The sequence below is a fragment of the Danaus plexippus genome, chromosome 15, assembly GCF_018135715.1.
Source record: "Danaus plexippus chromosome 15, MEX_DaPlex, whole genome shotgun sequence".
NCBI lineage: Eukaryota > Metazoa > Arthropoda > Insecta > Lepidoptera > Nymphalidae > Danaus > Danaus plexippus.
The window spans coordinates 3,633,346-3,654,356 of NC_083547.1; the positions used below are offsets into that span (position 1 = coordinate 3,633,346).

At 30.5% G+C, this 21,011-nt stretch overlaps 5 protein-coding genes across 9 annotated transcripts; 3 read left to right on the forward strand and 2 right to left on the reverse strand.

The window, feature by feature from the left end:
* The first annotated feature begins 913 nt into the window (after nucleotides 1-913).
* LOC116766297 (transmembrane protein 41 homolog) lies at nucleotides 914-2,649 on the forward strand. 2 transcript variants are annotated; one of them, XM_032656111.2, is made up of 5 exons: nucleotides 914-1,154; nucleotides 1,374-1,506; nucleotides 1,573-1,701; nucleotides 1,796-2,133; nucleotides 2,263-2,649. In XM_032656111.2, exons 1-5 carry the CDS (start codon nucleotides 1,118-1,120, stop codon nucleotides 2,430-2,432), a joined length of 807 nt encoding a protein of 268 aa, XP_032512002.1. In that variant the 5' UTR covers nucleotides 914-1,117; the 3' UTR covers nucleotides 2,433-2,649. The 2 variants fall into 2 exon arrangements, with proteins under 2 accessions (XP_032512002.1, XP_032512003.1); XM_032656112.2 differs by having other exon boundaries at nucleotides 1,377-1,506.
* LOC116766296 (uncharacterized) lies at nucleotides 2,150-7,333 on the reverse strand. Of its 2 annotated transcripts, none has more exons than XM_032656109.2 (6): nucleotides 7,220-7,333; nucleotides 4,274-4,612; nucleotides 3,915-4,063; nucleotides 3,025-3,188; nucleotides 2,691-2,950; nucleotides 2,150-2,599 (listed from the first exon to the last, which is right to left on the reverse strand). In XM_032656109.2, exons 1-6 carry the CDS (start codon nucleotides 7,224-7,226, stop codon nucleotides 2,511-2,513), a joined length of 1,008 nt encoding a protein of 335 aa, XP_032512000.2. In that variant the 5' UTR covers nucleotides 7,227-7,333; the 3' UTR covers nucleotides 2,150-2,510. The 2 variants fall into 2 exon arrangements, with proteins under 2 accessions (XP_032512000.2, XP_032512001.2); XM_032656110.2 differs by lacking the exon at nucleotides 7,220-7,333 and adding an exon at nucleotides 4,699-4,785.
* Nucleotides 6,650-11,522, forward strand: LOC116766295 (uncharacterized). Of its 2 annotated transcripts, XM_032656106.2 has the most exons (5): nucleotides 6,650-6,901; nucleotides 9,215-9,338; nucleotides 9,437-9,589; nucleotides 9,656-10,813; nucleotides 11,056-11,522. In XM_032656106.2, exons 1-5 carry the CDS (start codon nucleotides 6,830-6,832, stop codon nucleotides 11,403-11,405), a joined length of 1,857 nt encoding a protein of 618 aa, XP_032511997.2. In that variant the 5' UTR covers nucleotides 6,650-6,829; the 3' UTR covers nucleotides 11,406-11,522. The 2 variants fall into 2 exon arrangements, with proteins under 2 accessions (XP_032511997.2, XP_032511999.2); XM_032656108.2 differs by lacking the exons at nucleotides 6,650-6,901; nucleotides 9,215-9,338 and having other exon boundaries at nucleotides 9,457-9,589; nucleotides 9,637-10,813.
* Nucleotides 11,523-12,186: 664 nt separating this feature from the next.
* Nucleotides 12,187-19,497, forward strand: LOC116766508 (mucin-3B-like). Of its 2 annotated transcripts, XM_032656387.2 has the most exons (3): nucleotides 12,187-12,620; nucleotides 12,695-16,204; nucleotides 16,290-16,465. In XM_032656387.2, the coding sequence occupies exons 1-3, from the start codon at nucleotides 12,576-12,578 to the stop codon at nucleotides 16,329-16,331; spliced, it is 3,597 nt and encodes a 1,198-aa protein (XP_032512278.2). In that variant the 5' UTR covers nucleotides 12,187-12,575; the 3' UTR covers nucleotides 16,332-16,465. The 2 variants fall into 2 exon arrangements, with proteins under 2 accessions (XP_032512278.2, XP_061378718.1); XM_061522734.1 differs by having other exon boundaries at nucleotides 12,695-19,497.
* Nucleotides 19,498-19,508: 11 nt separating this feature from the next.
* Nucleotides 19,509-20,441, reverse strand: LOC116766510 (uncharacterized). Its single transcript, XM_032656388.2, has 2 exons — nucleotides 20,356-20,441; nucleotides 19,509-20,273 (listed from the first exon to the last, which is right to left on the reverse strand). The coding sequence occupies exons 1-2, from the start codon at nucleotides 20,383-20,385 to the stop codon at nucleotides 19,551-19,553; spliced, it is 753 nt and encodes a 250-aa protein (XP_032512279.2). The 5' UTR covers nucleotides 20,386-20,441; the 3' UTR covers nucleotides 19,509-19,550.
* Nucleotides 20,442-21,011: the final 570 nt, after the last annotated feature.

Sequence of the window (21,011 nt, forward strand, 5' to 3'; positions counted from 1 at the left end):
CAAGGATTATAGGTATTAATATTATTTTGATAGGGATTTTTTAGAATATTATATACTAATAAGTATGACAGAATTAATTGATATGGTTATATTAATCCGTATCAAATGTAGACAAAGCGTCAATTCTTAGAAACATTTTGCCCTTTCAAACTAATTTAATAAGGTCGGTTTAACATATTATTGTCTTTAAACGTAGTTAGCGATTTTAATCTTTTTTTCAAAATAAATTTATATTGTTATTAATATATTTTGTAAGACATATCACTTATGGAAAAACATGTATCGTCAAAAAATTGTAAGGTTTAAGTGTCGAGAATCGAGATACTTGTGATCATAGAAAAGAATAAACTAATGGTGGTTTTGTTTGGATTACGTTTACATAACAGAGTAATAGTCCTCCTACTTATTAAACTGTACATAACGAAAATCAATATGATAAAAAATAATTTAAACTATAGATTATAGAGCTATAAAATATAGTGATGTTTAAATGGCAAGAACATAATATAAATATTTTTTAAAAATGTCACTATGATAAATAAAATTAAGGGAAAATGTTGCTATAGTTATTAATTTCTTTAGAACAATATTGGTTTATAAGAAAGACTACTTTATAAAATGAATAGAAATTTTTATAGAAGCTTGTATAGATCGGTCAAAATTTGTATTACTAAAAATTTTCATATTTATATATCATCAATATTACTATTAATTAATTAAATTATCTAATATAATTGTTTATTAAAGCTACAAATATTAAAACACAGAATAAGTTATGTGCATAAAAAAAATAACATTTTTATATTGTTAATATTTAAACAGTAGCTACTTTAATTATGACCTCTATGCCAACGTTCAATATTTGGCATTGACATATAATGTCATATTGATGTATGTGAGTTTTTGACTTTTATCATTTTGTAATTTGTGTGACTTTTGGTCACTGGATTTATAGTCAGTCATACTGCAATTCAAATTTTAACAATTTGCATTTGAAGTTATTAGGTTTTTCCCTACACCTGTATTAAAGCATTTAATAGGATAACTCGTGACTATTTTTGTGATAAAATTAAGAAACTTCATTTATTAAAAAACGATTTAGGTCAGAATTAATACAATGAATCTAAGTACTGCGACTCGCGCCCAAGACCAAGGTGATGTTCAAGACCCTTTTGTTTCATCAACGTCTAATATTAAAAAAAGAATAAGGCACATACGACCCGATTACATTGGACTACATTATCCTATCCCAAGTACCTATTTCCTCTACTTAATATTAATTCCCCATTTTCCCTTCTGTAATGAAGTGTCAAAATTGCCAATTGTATTGAAATCTAGATAAGGAAGTAATCATAGTATGATTAATATTACAGCAGATCACAACATGATTAAAAATAAGGCAGTAGGACTATCTACATCAAGAGCCTTGACTCTAGTTGCTATCATATTTGTGATGTCGTTAACAGCTTTGGGACTATTATATTCACAATTCCCTGAATTAGAAGTGTAAGTTGAACCAAAATGGAAGAGATATTAAATCTAACATTATTTATTAATTAATCATAATTTTAGAGAAGAAAAGCAACATATAAAGCTACCAATGGACCTCGAAGATGCCAAACAATTAGGTCTCGTTTTAGATCGATATAAGGAAAAGTACTTTTACGAAGTATTACTAGGTGTGTTCATGGTGTACATATTGTATCCTTTTATTAATTAGATATTGAGTTGTAAATATTTCATAATTATTTACTACATTAATTCTATGAATAATATTCCTCAATAAATGTATCAGTTTACAAACTTTTGCAATACCCGGGTCAATATTCCTGAGTATTCTGTCTGGATTTCTGTTTCCCTTTTATCTTGCACTTGTGCTCGTCTGCTGTTGTTCAGCTATAGGTGCAAGTTTGTGTTTCTTCTTATCAAATCTATTAGGAAAAAGATTAGTTAGGAAATTCTTCCCAGAAAGGGCAGAACAATGGTCAAAGGCTGTGACGAAACACAAAAATAACTTGCTTAATTACATTATATTTTTAAGAGTGACACCATTCTTACCAAATTGGTTCATCAATATGTCTGCTCCAGTTATTGGGGTTCCCCTTGTGCCATTTGCTTTAGGGACATTTATTGGTAAGTAAATTAAATATAGGAATGTCAACTATTTTATTACATTTAAAACATAATTCATTAAATAACAATGTCTTATAATTTTTAACACAATATGTACACTATTTATTATGAGTTAATATTTTTTTATAGGAGTGGCGCCACCATCATTTGTGGCTATCCAAGCTGGTCAGACCCTTCACACTCTGACATCTACTAGTGACGCCTGGTCCTGGACTTCGGTCACTATTCTGAGCATATTCGCCCTCATTTCACTAGTTCCTGTTTTACTTAAACAAAAACTAAAAGAAAAGTTTGAATAAGCTTTTAATATTTTTAGTTAATTTATTTTAGACCAATTATAATACATGTTTTATATGTTCCTCAGAGTTGTTTGTATTTTAACAGTACGATCCAACATGGGCTATAAATGTTTCATTGCTCGATGACTGTTGAACCACAGGTCGCCAGTACCACCAATTATACCATACTGAAAATATTTACCATGTAAATAAATATAAAAATTCATTAGTATGAAAATATTTATTTATCTCTATAAAATAAATTAATTAAATTCCTACATAAATAACTCTCTTTAAGTTCCAATTTGAATGATTTGCATTCATGTTTACATTCTTCCGCCGGTTTCAATTCCACAATCCTGCTGCCTTTTAATGTTAGAAGGAAAGAATTGTTGCATTCTGTGTCTGGTATTTTATACTTGTCCTGCTTAAAATCCATTATAATAAATCTTTCAGTGCTTTGACCAAACTTTGGGACAACTTTTGGTCTCGGTATGATCTGCCTCAGTAACCTGGCTACATTAAAGTTATTAAATTTCCTAAAAAAAAATAATTTCAAATAATAACAACTATTAATGTTGAGTGTTTGATGTTTGTTTTAAATATAACCTACCAAATAAATAAGTCCTTGTTCTGTAAATCAGACTTGAATACATCTCTCGGTGAAACATAGTAATTATTATTCACTAAGATCTTTGGACTCTCTTTGTCAAATAAATCTCTATTATTTATATACAGTTTTTTTATATCATCGAAATTTATTGAATGTTGTTTGGTCTGAAAGATATAACAATGGCAGTCTAAAGTCCATATACCAACTTCTGTTAAACAAAAAACTCTTAAAAGCATATAATTTTCTAAGTTTGTTTAGTGACATTGCATCTCTGGTATTAAAATACCATTTTACAACAAACACTCTTATATCCTAAAAGTATATTCTTAAATATATCTCTTTAACATTATTTTTACTAACCTTTAAAGACATTATTCATTGAGTCCTAAATATTTCATACAAAATTAGATATTTTTTTTTATATAAAGAAAATTTTGCTATTTTTCAAGCTATGAATGAAAACCAACTAAGGATATATCTAATGTACTGGCATAGTGAAAAATAAGTATGTTATTATAACATTGTAATGTATTTTTTTTTTCACTTAACTAAAATAATTATTAATTTTTTTTATTTATTAAATTTTACTCTATAACAAAAAGTCCGTACTCTACAATAATTAACACAACCATTCTCTTCCATTTAACTATCTAGAAATTCAATTGTATTTTGAGCACATAATTATGTAATTTTGTTATAATTTTAGAATTACCAATTTGTATCAAAAATATATAATTAAATATATAAGAATGAACAAACCATTTCATAATTATGAAAACAAGTGATTTTAAATATTAAATTATTTTTAATTTTATTGATAAAAATCCAGGAATGCTTAATAAATCACAAAAATCACTTTTGAGTAATGGTTTTAAATATAGCAAAAGTACCTTGTAAACGAATGGTGCACTCTGTTGTGTGTGAATCGGTAAAGGATTGGAGATTTCTCTAATAGTATGAATGGAGCTGCATGGCCAGCAATCCATGTCCACTACCGTAAAGAATGGGTTTTGTATGAGACACGTCTCTTGATAAAATTCTAAAAGAAACCTTATATGAATATTCAATATATACTTATTTATTAAACTTAAAAAAAAATATATATATAGTCTAATTGAAATTAATTTAACAATTTAATGTGGTAAATTCAATTATTATAAGTATCTATATTTTTTCCTGTAGTTATATGAGATGTTTTGAATTTCTAATGAGTAAGAGCTCCCGATAGATTTTCATCTTTGGCACTTACCTGTTAAAGATGGAAATAATGCCACAAATGGAATGGATATCTTTCTTAACAATCTCAATCCCGGATATATATATTCTTGCATATTACAAATTAAACAGCTGTATACGAATTTATAATTGTATGCTATTGTTATAAAAAAAATAACTAAAATAGGTATTACGAATATGGTATTGGTTTTCCTATTTGATTTCTTTAATCTCTCTCTATTCAATTCATTCAAAGATTGAAAATACATTTTAGTAAACTCTTCTTCGCTAATTCCTGTTATAGTGCTCTCATTTTTAAGTCTTTTTATAGAGTTTGAATATTCGTCTATATCTTCTTGGCTCATGTTTATGTCTGAAATATTGGAGTATATATTGCTATATAAGTACAATTATACGAGTTGTGATTATTTAGTTTAAAAAATATATAATTTCACATACAAATGATAAACAATGTTCACTATTTTATTAAATGTCAGTTGTCAGATGTCAATTGTGTGTTGGCATTGACTGTCTATCAAAATTATTTCAATTTGTGTGAACTGGAATTGTGTTGTGTTTGTTAAAAATATGGTATATTGGAATATTTTACTTTTATATATAAATAGTAGTTATTAAATATACATATATAAAAAAATATAAAGTCAAAGTTTCCATATATCACATATTCCAATAAACAGCTGAAAGAAAAAATGCTTTAGATATTAGAGTTAATAAAAAATATTTCAAATACATTTTAACTTTTTAGGTTCATAATGGGAAGGTGGGGCATTTTGATTTAATTTAGATAAACGACAAGGTATTTATGAGGAAATATGTGTATTAAAAACCTCTGCATCGGTAGTCAAACAATTTAGGGGTCCATCTACACACCCTTGCTCTCCAAATGAGTTAGACGACTTACCTTTTTCGAAATATCGCGAAAAACGGATAGGCTGCACTTTTTTTTGTCACCATCGTTGTATAAAAATAAACATAAATAAAAATCTGGGGAAGTTCAGAAAGCTTCACTGGGCTCATCATAACATAAACTATAAGGCCAGAAATGTCTTCAAGTGTGAAAAAAATGCGAAAGTCTCAAATCTATTAAGATTACATATACCTATATTAATATGGTAACAAAAATATGAGAATCTGAACAGTTAGCATTTTCAAAAATTGGATGAAACGAAAGGAATTTTAAGAAAATATCGGAGTTTGTCGGAGTCATTCAATGAAATTGTTTAAATTAACTGTTTATTTACAACTGAAGTTATTTAAAATTCGATGGAGCATTTAAAGTACAACTGTAAATAAAAAAAAAACTTTACAGTAATTTTTTTCAATCACGTTTGAACTGCTTCAAATTGTGATATAAATGATACTTAATTGTCCTTTCGATTTTTTTGCTTTATTTAAAAAAAGCGTGTGATCAAAATGCCTTCTTAAATTACGGAGCCTTTTTTGTAAAGTCATGTCCGTATTGCAGCAATCTAAAGGTGTTTCTTTTTTCGGGTGTGTACTCGCCCTAGGCATTTTAATAATTAGAAGAATTGTGTAGAGGGCAAAAAGCAAAAAGGCAATTTGTTTAAACCTAATACCGCTGTTACTAATTGCCCAAGAAATGCAGTTGGAACATTTTCTGTCAGAAGCTGATAACGATTGGATATTTCCAGACAGATTACATGCAAATTGAAGCAATTGTAGCTGCACTCTTTTTCTGATGAATGGCGTGTAAACTTAGTTTTTTCTCTAAGGGATAATTAATAATAATCGGAGTCGAATTTGTTCAAATAAAAATATCACATACACCTGCCTTTATTGCATACTTCGCCGAATATGATAAATGAAGAGAATAGAAATTAAATTAAAAACATGAAACACGGTTTTAAAAGCAAGTCTCACGATGAGATCGCCCTGTTCAATAATTCAATAGGGTATTATATCCTATAGCAGGGACATATACAATGTTGATACCTATTTTAATACCTATTAGTCAGTAGTTTACACTATTTTGTATACATTTCCTGCTCTAATCCTGTGACGGAAACTCTGTCTCATAGGCAAGCAAAATTAAAATATTTTATAATTACACTCATTTGTTAATAGGTTAGCTAAATTTAAGACAATAAAATTTTTAAACAACGGTAGAATTGAAAACTAATTGTACCTACAAATAGATCATAGTTATAGACATACATATCTTCGTAGTATTTTTTGAAATACCGAATCGATTTCTGCTAAGGCTGAATATTTTTCATGACCAATTATCCAATTTAAATGACGCGACGAGATCTAACAGATTATAATTATAATTCTTATAAAGTTTAAGATTTATTCAGTATTATTTTTAAAATTTCTTCACTATGATGGTAACTAGTATTTTAAATGGCCACCAAATATGATAAGATAAGACAAAGTAGCCGCGCACAGGTCTCCCGATACTGTCAATATGTTATATGAATAGTTGTTAATGCGTCATGCTTGAGCGAAGTTCCAATACTATTGTGTTGAACACATGATCTGCTGTGAAGTGTTTTGATAATAACTAAAATGGTTACGAACTTTTTATATTAAAAAGAAAAACACCTAAATGGAAGGTGACCAACAATCAAAGGGCTTTTCATGGCGCTGGCCGCTGCTCATATCCGCTATATTTTTAAATGTATGTATATATTTACTAGTTTTACTTGGACGTTAATATATTGTTATCTTATATGCGTTTGTGTTTTACGGAGGTTAGAAGTATGTTTGTATATTAGAACTATGATTATGGTTTGGTATTTATCGCTTTAGAAATATTAAACTAATCTACAATTAAAAAGAAAATACTTTCTTTATCCAATCAATAAAATAATACGAGTTTAATAACGGAACGAAAATGTGACAAGAATTTTTTTTAAATAAATTGATTTTCATTATCTAGCACAGGAAATTATTAAAAAAGATATTTTTAAAGTATACGTAGAATATGGGTACTTACGTATCATTACATCTTCATTTACGTAAGTACAAACAAGATATCAATAACAATACATCATCTAGTGCCATCATAATAATTATGTGACAAGAAAACATCAAATGGTATTAAGATATTGTAATGTCACTTGAATAGTTCTGAGACATAACATGGAATATATAAAATTCCTTATCACATATACCCTTCGTATACTGATAAGGTGATATGATTTTGCTAAGTTTGCATAATTCGCATGCATTTAATTGGCATAGAAAACAAATAATGCCGTCCTTCATAAATTTGTTGACAGTGACGTATTTTTTGTTTCTTAAATAAACATTTTATAACTTATAAAATATTAACCTATTCTAATGTCTTTTCTAATATTTCAAAATTAGTACGGCTGTTTATGTTGTTTGATATGAATATATAAATTTTTTCCGTTCGAAAATATAAAAAAATGAATACATTTATTTATTTTTTCAAGCAATGGTTAGCACAGCATTTGGTTCATTATATAATATTATTGACTTAATATGTTTATAGAATTTACTTTTTATCAGATATTTAGAAAACGGAGTAACAAAGCTTTGTTTATTTATAATTTAGTTTAATGTTTATTTTTATTTCAATACAATAGCTGTTTTGTAAGAGTATCTTGTTGTTGATCACAAACATATTATAAAATTAATTTAACAAATTATTGGTACAATAAATATGTAGTTTTTATGAATTTCGTTTGTACTAACTACATATTGTGTAGAAAGTTACGTGTGAAGTATTTGTGAAGGACAAATAATAATCATATTTTAAAATTTTACCACTCAGTCTACATTTCATTGTTACGTTATGAGAAACATTTACTCAATTAAGTTTACCTGAATTGTAGTGCGGATGTCTATCTCTATTTCATGAAGATTTAAATTTGAGGAAAGATAAAAAACAATCTTTTTGATTACGACTTTTTTTTCAATTTGACATTGGCAAAATATTCCACGACTGCATTATGAAATAAGCCATAGCTTAAATTAAAAATATATATCCAACTGGGGTAAATTCTGTCTACCAGTGGTCGGTGAACTAATAGTGAATAAATAAGAAAAACACCAACCGCTGTAATATATTTACGTCTTCACCAATTATTGTTATCTCTGAATTGAAAACAACAGCATCATCCTCGTCATCCGAGATTAATATAATGAGAAGTTTCATTACTTTACTGGATCAATATGTTGGTATAGAATAATAATAATCTAATCTTGGAGAGATTGCATAAAATCTTCATCATCTCCATGTGATATACATACATATAAATAAACTACTTTAGAAACCTTCGCACTTGATAGTATTGACGTAGGTCTACGAATGGAGATATAGAACTGCCCGTGTTTAATTTCATGATATCAAGAGCAAGGGTACAGAATGAGGAATTAGTCGATAAACTATGGACTTTTAATAATGTAAATAAGTCGTCCCTTATCATGTTATGGATGGAAATTCTTTTATAATCCATATTAATGTCGGTGTCTTAAAAACAGTATTAATGATTATGATAAATTTTAACACGTATGGTGTGTCTATCTTAGTCTTAAAGGTGAAGATTACTAATTTGTATTTAATCTTGTTTTAACATAGTTAAATATCTTTTTCCTTTATTATTTTTACTACTTTAATAAATATCGCGGAATTTTGTTACATGAGTACGATAAGTAAAAATGGCAATATTTTTCTAGATACATAAGGATAAGTTTTTAAGGTTTCAAATATTACCAATGAAAAACTTTGGAATTTATCATGTTCAAGCAGAAATTGTTAATTTGTGGTTGCTGTTACTGATTTTAATTTTATGAAAATATGGTATTTTGATATAACATCTTTATTAATGTTATATTAACTTTTCATAAGTTACCAATATATTTATAGAAACTTACATATTTAATAAAGAACAAAAATTGTTATCTCATATCAGATATCAGAAAACACAAATCAAATTTAATAATCTTTTTGATATAATTTCAGATATGCATTCCAAATCTAATTTTATCGTATGGCGTCCTATGGGTTCAGTTGGCGAGTAATGAAGTGCCGCTATGGGTAGGCCTGGCTGCGCCGTCTTCATTTCTATTTGTGTATGGTTTGACACGTAAGATTAGTTTCATATTATATCTAAAATGCTTTGACATTATTTTTGAGTTATATATCTATGGGATCAACTACGTTAATCTGATTTTTTTATTTCAGAATGTTGGTTCAGAGAAGCTGCGGATTCTTGGGGTGGACCAGTGGGGTATCGAGTGATGACTGCCACCGGACTATTCATAATTATCTTAAGTTTGATTATTTGTGCCTTCATTCCGCTATATTTTCAACCGGTCGTTTATGGAATACTTGGAGGTAAATTGGCCTTGTCAGCGTTAACTATTTTTTATTGTTTTATGTAGCTATTTAATTATTTTGTAGGTTTTGGAGCGTCTTTGATTTCCACTCAAGTTGATGCAGTTTTGTACGAGACTTACGACTCTCGTCTAGGACTCGTAAGGGGCATGTGCTTTACTGGGCAGGCCGTTGGACTGTCACTTTTTCCTCATATTTTGTTTGTTCTCACAAACATTTACGGCTATGTCTATTCTTATATTGTACTTGGAGGTATCATGCTGCAAACCTTACCCGCTATTTTGTTACTGAAGGTAGATGAAACAAAAAAATACGCTTATTTTTCTAATTATAAAGAATTGTCACAGACTTTAACATGTTATAAAAATGAAGGTATTGAAAATTTGTTCGGTACTGAACTGCAACTGCATAGCTTAACAAAGAAATGCTGGAAGAGTCCATCAGACGATAATTTACACCGGGTAGATGAGTTTGATTGTGATGACGGTAATATTTTGGAAACTATAACTCCGCCGCCCAGTCCAGAAGAGAAAAGAAGAAATGTATTTGGTGTTGAAATCCTTCCTGAAATTCCAGAAGAAAGTGAAACTGACGAAATAAGCATCTCAGAACTTAGTTTAAGTGTAAATAAGAAACGTTTAAGTAACGCTATAAAAAGATTTAGTACTTTGGGAGATAATATAGACGAATGTATAACAAGCCAAGTGAGGAAAGATTCCTTAGGAAATATTGAAGTAAATGAAAACACTGAAATAGAAGTAACTTACGACACTATAGAACCTATAACAGATATTCAAACGGAGAAGCTTTTTAATTCATTTGGATTTAGAAGTCGAACGACATATACTAATCTGAAAAGAAAATTTTGGATACCTTCGTACAAATTATACAAAGCTAAGCGAAGATTTATGTACCTGATATGTACTATAAATGATACATTTCTGAAGCCCCTTACTAGATCGTTATCTTGCGGAGCATTTTATCCAGCCCTGTTACTTAATTTCACCAAATTGAGTTTAACTGTTCAAACAGTACTTATGCCAGTGATTGCATCACGAATGCATCCGAATATACCAATACTTGAGGCAAATTTTCTCATTTCATTACAAGGCTTTACTTGGATATGTTTCGCGATATGCACACCGTGGTTGGTTCAAACAAAGAGGAGCAATTACAAATACATTACAGTTTGTGGTCTAGCCATATCAACGTGTGCTTGTTTTGGTAAGTGTTCTTATTTCATTTATTCGTACGCTTATTATTATCGGAGCTAGATTCTCTAAAATCACAAAAACGTTGTTGTTACCTTTACAATAATTAACTTTACCTCCATTAAAATAAAAATATCTGTTTATGTTTTCGCGCCTCAAAACACTAATGCAATACGTTCAGAAACCCCAGAAGAGTGAGAACAATATTTTTTTAGCACTCAGAAACTGTCATAATTGTTGTTATTCGCGTTTCAGTGTTCTTGCGAGCTGAAAACCTAGACCTTTTTTCCATTGGTTATGTGGTAGCGGGCTTCGGTTACGGAATTATAACATCAAGTTGGGAGAAAACAGCGCACGAGTTAGTCGGAACCCGGAAATGGGCAAAAATTCATAGTACCTTGGAAACTCTATCTGCGGCTCTGATAGCTCTATTTTGTGTAGGACTCTCTTTTGTAATTGGTAGAGACAACGGTCTTCAAATGTCCCTTTTAATTATAGGTGTAACTATGTCCGCTATTTCTTTGATTTGGGCGATCATAGTTATGGTATGTTTATACAAAACCAAAGTCAAGTCTTATGGATTGAAACGAAAATGGCTGGTATAAACATTGTAAATCAGCTGTTCTCGCAAATTGCTAACGACAATGTGATATTTTATTTAAGGAAATTAACTTAAAATCATATAAATATTAAAAAGTTGTATATAAATATGCATTAAATTATTTTTTTGTTTTTAAAAGTTGAACCTGTAGTCATGTTAGGATTAAATTGAAAAATTTTTTGCTGTAATGTCGAAATACAAATAAGTTTATTTTTATACTTCTACATAAAAAAATAACTAAAAGAAGTCGATAGATACCAGGCATGATATGAAAGGGAATAATTATTTACGTTTACGTGAATAATAGCGTAAAATCCAAATTGTAACGTCTAATTAAGATAAGTAGGTTTCATTTGCATTATCACCTTGATAAACGTCTCAGGGGAAATTTGTACATATTATTCAATTAAAAACAAGTCTCGTAAATGTTTTGAATAAAAATTATTTTATTAAATTTTTTGTGCAAATCACTTCTTTTAAAGCTTATAACAATATTTATACTTTAGTTATTACTCCAGTTTACTTTAATTGGTAACTTTAATTATTGATATGATAAATAATTGTAAATATGTTCTTTGTATGTCTATGGTTAAAAAAGATTTAAAGAGGTCATCACTTCAATACCAAAAAATATTTACAAGTAATAATTCTATTCAGTGAACGAAGCCATGAAATGGAAAAAAATATCTATACAGTCAGACATTTTATTATTTTACTCTTATAAACATAGATTTGAAAATGGTTTAATAAAGGAAATTCGTGTAAAATCTTGCTATAATAAGATAAGTAAGTAGGATGGTGCGGTGGAATCAAACTATGTTTCTATTACAAGAATATCCATATTCCTTTCGAAGTAGTTTAAATGAAAAAATAGTTTTATATATGAAATCAAAGTGACATTCTAAGGCCAACAATACTGTTGTTTGGATTTGATTTTAATTCTCGTCATAGATATAAATAAACATGTACCAATGGTGATCTTATTGGAGGAAATAAGATGTCAAAATTATTTGCTTAACATCCACATGTCTCATTGTGTACATGAGATGTTGTTAAGTAAATAAATTCCCAAGTGTTCACTCAAATTATCTGACATGAACAAGATACTGTTATTTCCCTGAAAACAATGAGATAAAACGCAAGTGTGTTCAGTGACATACATTGAAATGTGACCATGGAATTTTGCATTATTGGATTCAAAAACTTTTTGATATTTGTGGTAAATTAATACATAAATAGATTATTCAGTTCATTCTGCCGCTACTAATTAAAGAAATATATTTTTATTCTCAGTTAATTTTAATGCTGCCGTGCGCAGCGTGCTCAAATATTGACTGCAATGGGAAAGCTTTTCACTGCGTGAATTCGACACATTTCAAGATATGCGTTGATTTTGGCGGAGGAATATCGACGACTGTGGACGAATATTTAATTCCGTGTCCACAAGATACAGTGTGTAAATCATATAACCTATATGAATGTGAGTATGAGAAAACGACCACTTCTTCTACAGTGACAGTGCAAAGTGAAGTAACGAACGAACTGTTTGAAAGTATTGGTGTGTCCTCTGGGGAATATTCGGATGTAACAACAGTATTTCCTACAAATCAGGAGCCAGGTAGAAAATTGTCAAAAAATTACGAAAACACAGACAGCACCTCTGCGAGACCTATATCTACTTTACCAAGTCATTATGTACTAAATAAAGTGACTGTCGCTAATTTAAGTACTTTAAATTCTAGTAATACTCTTCAGAGTTCTCGGGAGTTATTAAATCCTGAAAAAAATATTGTTTTGCCAAAAAATATTAAAATTTTGCCACCAAATATAATTCAATCAGTGACCGAAAATTATAATGATACGAGTAATAGTACTGAGACTCCACTATCTTATTCGACCTTACTAGATAGAGTTTCAAATGATAACTTAATAAATAAAAATTCAACATCACTACCACAACAACCGGCTACTTCAAGTGTTTCACCAGATCTTAATGATAGTCTGAATCAAGACTTGAATAACTTGAAAAGTACTGACTTAAATACCGTGTCCAAGTTTCTACTTCAAAACAGTAATCAAGACACAACTCACATATTGGACGATAATAACTTGCCAAATAGAGTTACTGTTCCTAATGACCTTGATTCGGCGACAACATATAATTATTCTCGATACAATAAATCAGATTTTATTACAAATAGTTACCATTTAGAATTTTCTACGATTGGACCTCCATTAATTAGTAGGTCTGTCAATGTTAGCTCAGAACTAAATTCATTATTTATAACAACAACTGAAACCTACGACACAGCTGAAACTAAATTACAAATAAATTTAAATAAGGCTAAAGATAAGCAAGCTCTTCAGAAGATAAAAGACAAAACCTTTCCTCCAAGGCCTATTGAAGACACAAATGATCAGTTTCCTTCAACTATATATAGTAGTAATACAGAAGTTGATATTGAAAAAGGAAAATATATTTATCCCAATTTAGAGAATAATGAATTATTCAAATTCAATGACAGCCATATTATAATATCAACACCTAGTTTACCAACGACGTCTGGGAATGTAAATAATATAACTAGTCAAAGAATTATTGTTTTAGATAACGGTGTAGATAGTAATACGAAAATTGATTTGTTCTTAGATAAACAAAACTTCACACACATTGATATAGAACAAACACCTGACAAGGATACATTAAATTTAAAAAAATCTTTGAATTCTTTAGCACCTTTAGCTTTTTTAAATGATACAAAACATACAACTTCAGCGCAAACCCATTTCCCTGATGACAAAGTAATGTCGCCTACAGAAGGTGTAACTTTAAGTACAGAAGCGAATAACGAATCTCGGACTTTGGTGTTGAAAGACTGGGAAGACTTTTACAAAACCAAAAGATTAGGTGGTGCTCTGACATCGTCGTTGTTCCCAAATACTACTACAGTTACAACCGAGACAATATCATATCAGACCACCAAAGATGAAATTTCTATTACTACTTTGGATTACTTAGCTAAAGAAACAACTCCAAAATTTGAATCCTCTTCTGAGCCTACATTGATTTTGAATACAACAACAACAACATTTGATAAAGCTGACTTATTTGCAACGATAGAGGTTAAAAAAGCAGCACCTGAGACAAAACTAGATGTGACCAACGAAATACGACCGATTATTTTGGGTGATCCAAACGTATTATTACAAGAAAACACTTCAAAAAGCTTGTCTAACCTGACTACAGAATCTGTACCTTATAAGAAAATTGAACTTGGAAATCATACTTCTACGAAAATACATACAACGCCGGCTGCGACAACAGTAGATGTGACCAACGAAATACGATCGGTTGTTTTAAGTGATTCAGACTTATTATTCAAAGAAAACACTTCAAAAAGCTTGATTAATGTGACTACAGAATCGATACCTTACAATAAAATGAAAGTTGAAAATCGTACTTCGACGGAGATACATACAACGCCGGCTTCGACAACAGTAGATGTGATCAACGAAATACGACCAGTTGTGTTAAGTGATTCAGACGTATTATTCAAAGAAAACACTTCAAAAAGCTTGTCTAACCTGAGTACTGAATCTATACCTTATAATAAAATGAAAGTTGAAAATCGTACCTCTACGGAGATACATACAACGCCAGCTGCAACAACAGTAGATGTGATCAACGAAATACGACCGGTTGTTTTAAGTGATTCAGACTTATTATTCAAAGAAAACACTTCAAAAAGCTTGATTAATGTGACTACAGAATCGATACCTTATAATAAAATGAAAGTTGAAAATCGTACTTCGACGGAGATACATACAACGCCGGCTGCGACAACAGTAGATGTGACCAACGAAATACGATCGGTTGTTTTAAGTGATTCAGACGTATTATTCAAAGAAAACACTTCAAAAAGCTTGTCTAACCTGAGTACTGAATCTATACCTTATAATAAAATGAAAGTTGAAAATCGTACCTCTACGGAGATACATACAACGCCGGCTTCGACAACAGTAGATGTGATCAACGAAATACGACCAGTTGTTTTAAGTGATTCAGACGTATTATTCAAAGAAAACACTTCAAAAAGCTTGATTAATGTGACTACAGAATCGATACCTTATAATAAAATGAAAGTTGAAAATCGTACTTCTACGGAGATACATACAACGCCGGCTTCGACAACAGTAGATGTGATCAACGAAATACGACCAGTTGTTTTAAGTGATTCAGACGTATTATTCAAAGAAAACACTTCAAAAAGCTTGTCTAACCTGACTACTGAATCTATACCTTATAATAAAATGAAAGTTGAAAATCGTACTTCGACGGAGATACATACAACGCCGGCTTCGACAACAGTAGATGTGACCAACGAAATACGATCGGTTGTTTTAAGTGATTCAGACGTATTATTCAAAGAAAACACTTCAAAAAGCTTGTCTAACCTGAGTACTGAATCTATACCTTATAATAAAATGAAAGTTGAAAATCGTACTTCGACGGAGATACATACAACGCCGGCTGCGACAACAGTAGATGTGACCAACGAAATACGATCGGTTGTTTTAAGTGATTCAGACGTATTATTCAAAGAAAACACTTCAAAAAGCTTGTCTAACCTGAGTACTGAATCTATACCTTATAATAAAATGAAAGTTGAAAATCGTACTTCGACGGAGATACATACGACGCCGGCTGCGACAACAGTAGATGTGATCAACGAAATACGACCGATTATTTTAGGTGGTTCAGACGTATTATTGCCAGGAAACATTTCAATAGAGTTGATCAAAGTGAGTACAGAACCTTTATCTTATAATAAAATAGAAGTAGAAAAACATATTCCTACTGAAACTCCTTTGTTGTTCCATTCAACAGCAGATGCAACAGCAGATGCAAACGAACCTTATTCTGATTTAAATATCCTAGACTTCCCGATGAAACCGGAAAGTCGAAAAGGCGGTATGAGTTTTAGTTCATCTTTAGTTACTACAGCTTCAACTAACTTTTTCACTTCCAATACTCTTTCTAATGAGTTGACTATGTCCCCACTATCACTGTCAGAAAATAAACATAAAGTTTTGCCTGTTAATAATACGAAACCTTTAGAGACAAGCCAGAATGGTTTAAAATTAAAAGAGCCCGAATCCATTATAATAGAAAAAAGAGATAAAAACGAAACTGAGTGGCTCAGAGACAATTTAACGTTTAAAAATGGAGATAATATGACAAAGTTTTTGATTGAAAACCCATTAATTAAAGAATCGACAGTTAATTTAACCAAAATAAAATCTATACAAGATTCTATGTTGGCAACCCGTAAAGGTGAGACAACAGTTGATGGATTATTATCCATAACTACTCCACTAGCTGTTCAACAACATGTATCAAAACTTCATACAGATGTATCAAGCGAACCAAAAGCTTACCAATTGAAGGAGCCCAGACTTCCTCTCTCTTTGAGTTATTCAGAAAAGAACAATCCTTCAGATAATGCCACCTTTTCAACAAATTTGGAGAAACCAATGTATTTGTTAAATGTAACCACAAGCTCGGATGCATCTGACTTAAATGGATCCTTTGATTTTATTTCGACATACCTTCATAATGAAGTAAGAAGTATTGATGCAGACAATTTTAAAATTAATAAAAACCAAAATATTTTTAAAAATTCAACTGAAATTTACGATTCTTCTAATTTATTAGATTGGTCTGATACGACAACTGAAATTATGAAAAAAATTACAATTATGGGCAAAAATTTTTCCGAAACAGGTTCATCAAGGAATTCTATAAATATATACAATGTTAGCTTTCCAGATATAAATATTAAAGATTCTTCTTCCTTTCCCTTAAAACATTCGAATGACTTTAAATCCAGCTCTATAAATTTAGATATGACAACAGAATATAGATTAACGTCTAAAAGCAATGAGAACCAAAATGTTACTCAATATGAAAAAGAGGCCATTTTAACCATAGATTCTTTAACTCCTATTAATTCAAACGTTTCTACCTTGGATAAAGTTTTAACGGATACAACTAAGACGAGTACATTCGATAACATATTTAAGGTTGCAAATTTTACTAAGTCGATTACAGAAACCAAACGAGTAGTAAAAGTACCAATTTCTATTAATGATAAAATTTTTGAAGAACAGAATATAATTGAGAAAAACAGAAACAAAACAACAGTAACAGAGGGCAAAAACCCGGAGAGTTATTATGTAGAAGAAAAACTTTTTCCTGTAGAAATTATGTCGGGTTGGGAGAATAACGGCACTGAAAAAAATATATTTACGTCAGTTACTGGTAATTACCAAAGTCCTTTTAAAAGTTATTTTACGAACGTCACCAATTCTGCTCAGCGTTTTTTTACAGAAGAAATATCTATAGCTACAATAGTTAATGACTATAGTGTAAGAGAGAAATTTCATGAAAATGAATATAATACAAAACAATCCGCAAATGGGCAACTACTAACCCAGGTAGAGGGTGTTAATGTTGAATATTCAAACAAAACTGTCAATCTATCACTGAACTCAAACACTACTAAAGCAGTCAAAGAAAAAGATTATCTGTATAACTTACCTGATTCCCCAACCACTAACAGTAATAATAAAATGATTGATCCTAATCAAAAAAATAAACTGGATAGCTTTAATAATGTTAAATATGATACAATGCAAAATAAATCAATACTCGCCGATGTTATTGATCGCAACGAAATAATTAATCAATCGAATTCATCTAATACTAACAATTCGTCAGATTTTTATTTTAAATCCTCGTCAAAAATACAAACATCTTTGCCAGAGATAAATGAAACATATAAGTTAGAACGTAATAATGAGTCAACTGACCACCAAGCCTTAAATGCCAGCTGTTATGATAATTTAAAAAATACTGGTAACGCAAATACCAATGACAATAAATTATTACTTTCATCTGTGTCTAAAACAAGTTTAAGCAAAGATGTGACAGATGCACTATCTCCATCGATCGATGAATCATTATCTGGAAAAACATTTGTAGAAACTCAAACTACTGGAACATCACTTCCCTATTCCGAATCTACGTTAAATTATTTGGATATCGAAAAATTTCCTGCAGATTCAATAAATTTAGGTTTAGACGTTAACTCAACAAGAACATCAACAACAAAGGATAAACTAATACACAGTGATTTAACCGATTCTTTGGCAACGACCAATTTTTACTACAGAGCCACCACCAAGCCCACAATTAATAAAGTTACTAAAATTATTAATGAAAATAAAACAAATATTATCTCTAAATCAACTGTTAGAACAGAACAACCTAATGATTATACTGGCGTAATAAAAATTGTACCCGAATTTGTATGTGTCCAACGTGGAAAGTACTCTGATCGCTTTAATTGTAGTAAATTTTATTTATGCATTGGACTACCTAAGCCACTAATACGTGTTTGCCCTCCTAATACTGTATTCAGTGAATTTTTAAAACAATGTACTAAAAATGTTGCACATTGCATAAGAAATAATCAGTTTAAATGTACGACCAGCGGTAGATTTAATAATATATTATCGAACAACAGTTACTTTATTTGTGTTAAGAAAAATAATGGGTTCATAAGATTTACATTACAATGTCAAAAAGGCTACTATTTAGATAAAAGAAATACAAAATGTACTCAAGAATCACTTAGCATGTCTAAATCAGGAGAAAATAATTCGAAGAATACAAAAGAAGTATCTGTTGAAAAGTCCAAGGAAGGATTTGCTAAGAAAGATTATTTCGAATGTGAAAGAGAAGGTAAATTTGAAGATCCAGAGAACTGTAGAAAATATTACGTATGTAAGAAAGCTAGAAACTCAACATTTAGGCGTAAGATAAAAGCATGTGACTCCGATGAAGTGTTTCATAAGAAGAAAGGGAAATGTGTAGATGAAGAAAGCTATGAATGTAACATTTAATGTGATATAAGATTTAATAATTAATTTTACTTGATTAAAGTAATGTAAAACTAAGTAACATATACTGTTTAATAATATTTAAAAAAACAACACTGATAATTACTGGTACAAATATAGAACTATAAGTACGTAACTTGGTTTTATTCAGTCTTGGAGAAATAAGTTACACAATATTTTCTTGTTAAATGTATGTACGAGGTTTCCGATACGCTACTCCGGCGTTCTCAATGAATTGGTCTTCGTGATCTCTTTCCAATGTGATGCAGAAATGGTTTGAGAAAACTGTACATCTTATGGACGATTCTCCGTTCACGGGTCTCGAAGGGCAAAAATAAGTAGCTTTCACCGGGTGAGTGTCTTGTGTAAGCGTGAATTTATAACTTTTACAATCAATTGCCCTGTGACCGTTCACTTGCGTTTGTCCGTTAGAACCGACACTGGTTGCACCCTCCCGGATCCCATTGTTATAAATCTGGGGTGGCGTCTTCGTCGTACTGTGAAGTGGACATTTGTATCTGTCAGCTGTAGTACACGTACGAGTGTATCCACTGAAAACGGTGTTACCAGAACATTTAAACTTTATCCCCTGGAAGCGATTTTTGTTTGGAATACAAAGGATGTATCCCTTGCAGTCCGGTACGCTGGGATCAGCGATTCTTTCGCTTCGATGGCATCGAATTGTTCGTGTTAAAGGCGAATCCACATAATTCATAGTGTCCTCACAAACATCGCTAGATTCCTCGTTACATATCGTGTTCGCTGGACAGATGAAGCCTGGTCCGAATAAATTTCGACCGTCACACAATTTTAATTTAGACGCGCTCTCGCAGACAAACCCGTATGGACCGCAATCCATGTTTGTGTAATAGAACGCGGACACCGTTCTTAATATTGTTATACACATCTGTAAAAAAATATGACAAATGATATTAAAATTTAAATTCCACGATTAGTGTTAAATTATTTCGTATAAAAATTAAACTTACAAAAAGAATACGGTAACGATTCTTCGACATTTTTACACAGAGGATACAAATACATTCGTTACTATGGACGGAGAGCGACTGAGTTCGACAATTGCTTTCTTAAAAATCAATGTATCGCAACCAATTAGCACCTTAAAATGGGTTCGTGTCATGAGGACAATGTCTAGTATAACAGCTTGTTTGAGTTCTAAGTAACGGGATTCATTCTTTCCAATTAACAGGAAATATTTTTTAAGAATAAATGTGATACTTTATCTTATTTATATATTTTTTAAAATAAGTCAGATGTCTATGAGAAATCTCTTTCATGTGATAAGTTTTCAAAAAAGCTTTAATGTGACGTCATAAGCATAACTTTATTTGATTTTTTTTATAAATAACTCACAACGGCCACAGCTAGATTCAAGTATCGATTTTCTATATGTAAAGCGTTTAGAGATCAACCCGCTACACTGCTTCATACGTATTTGGTGGAATACATGCTTATAATATCTTTTAGTGTGTGCATTTTCCTTGCGATGACAAATTGTTAAACTGTGCATTGTATTTTAGCATTGAAATTTTAATTTGTCGCTAAAAATGGTTTAGTTTTTTTTTGTCGTCAACATTTTAAAAATTTCATATTATAAAGATTTCATAAAAACAATTCAATATAG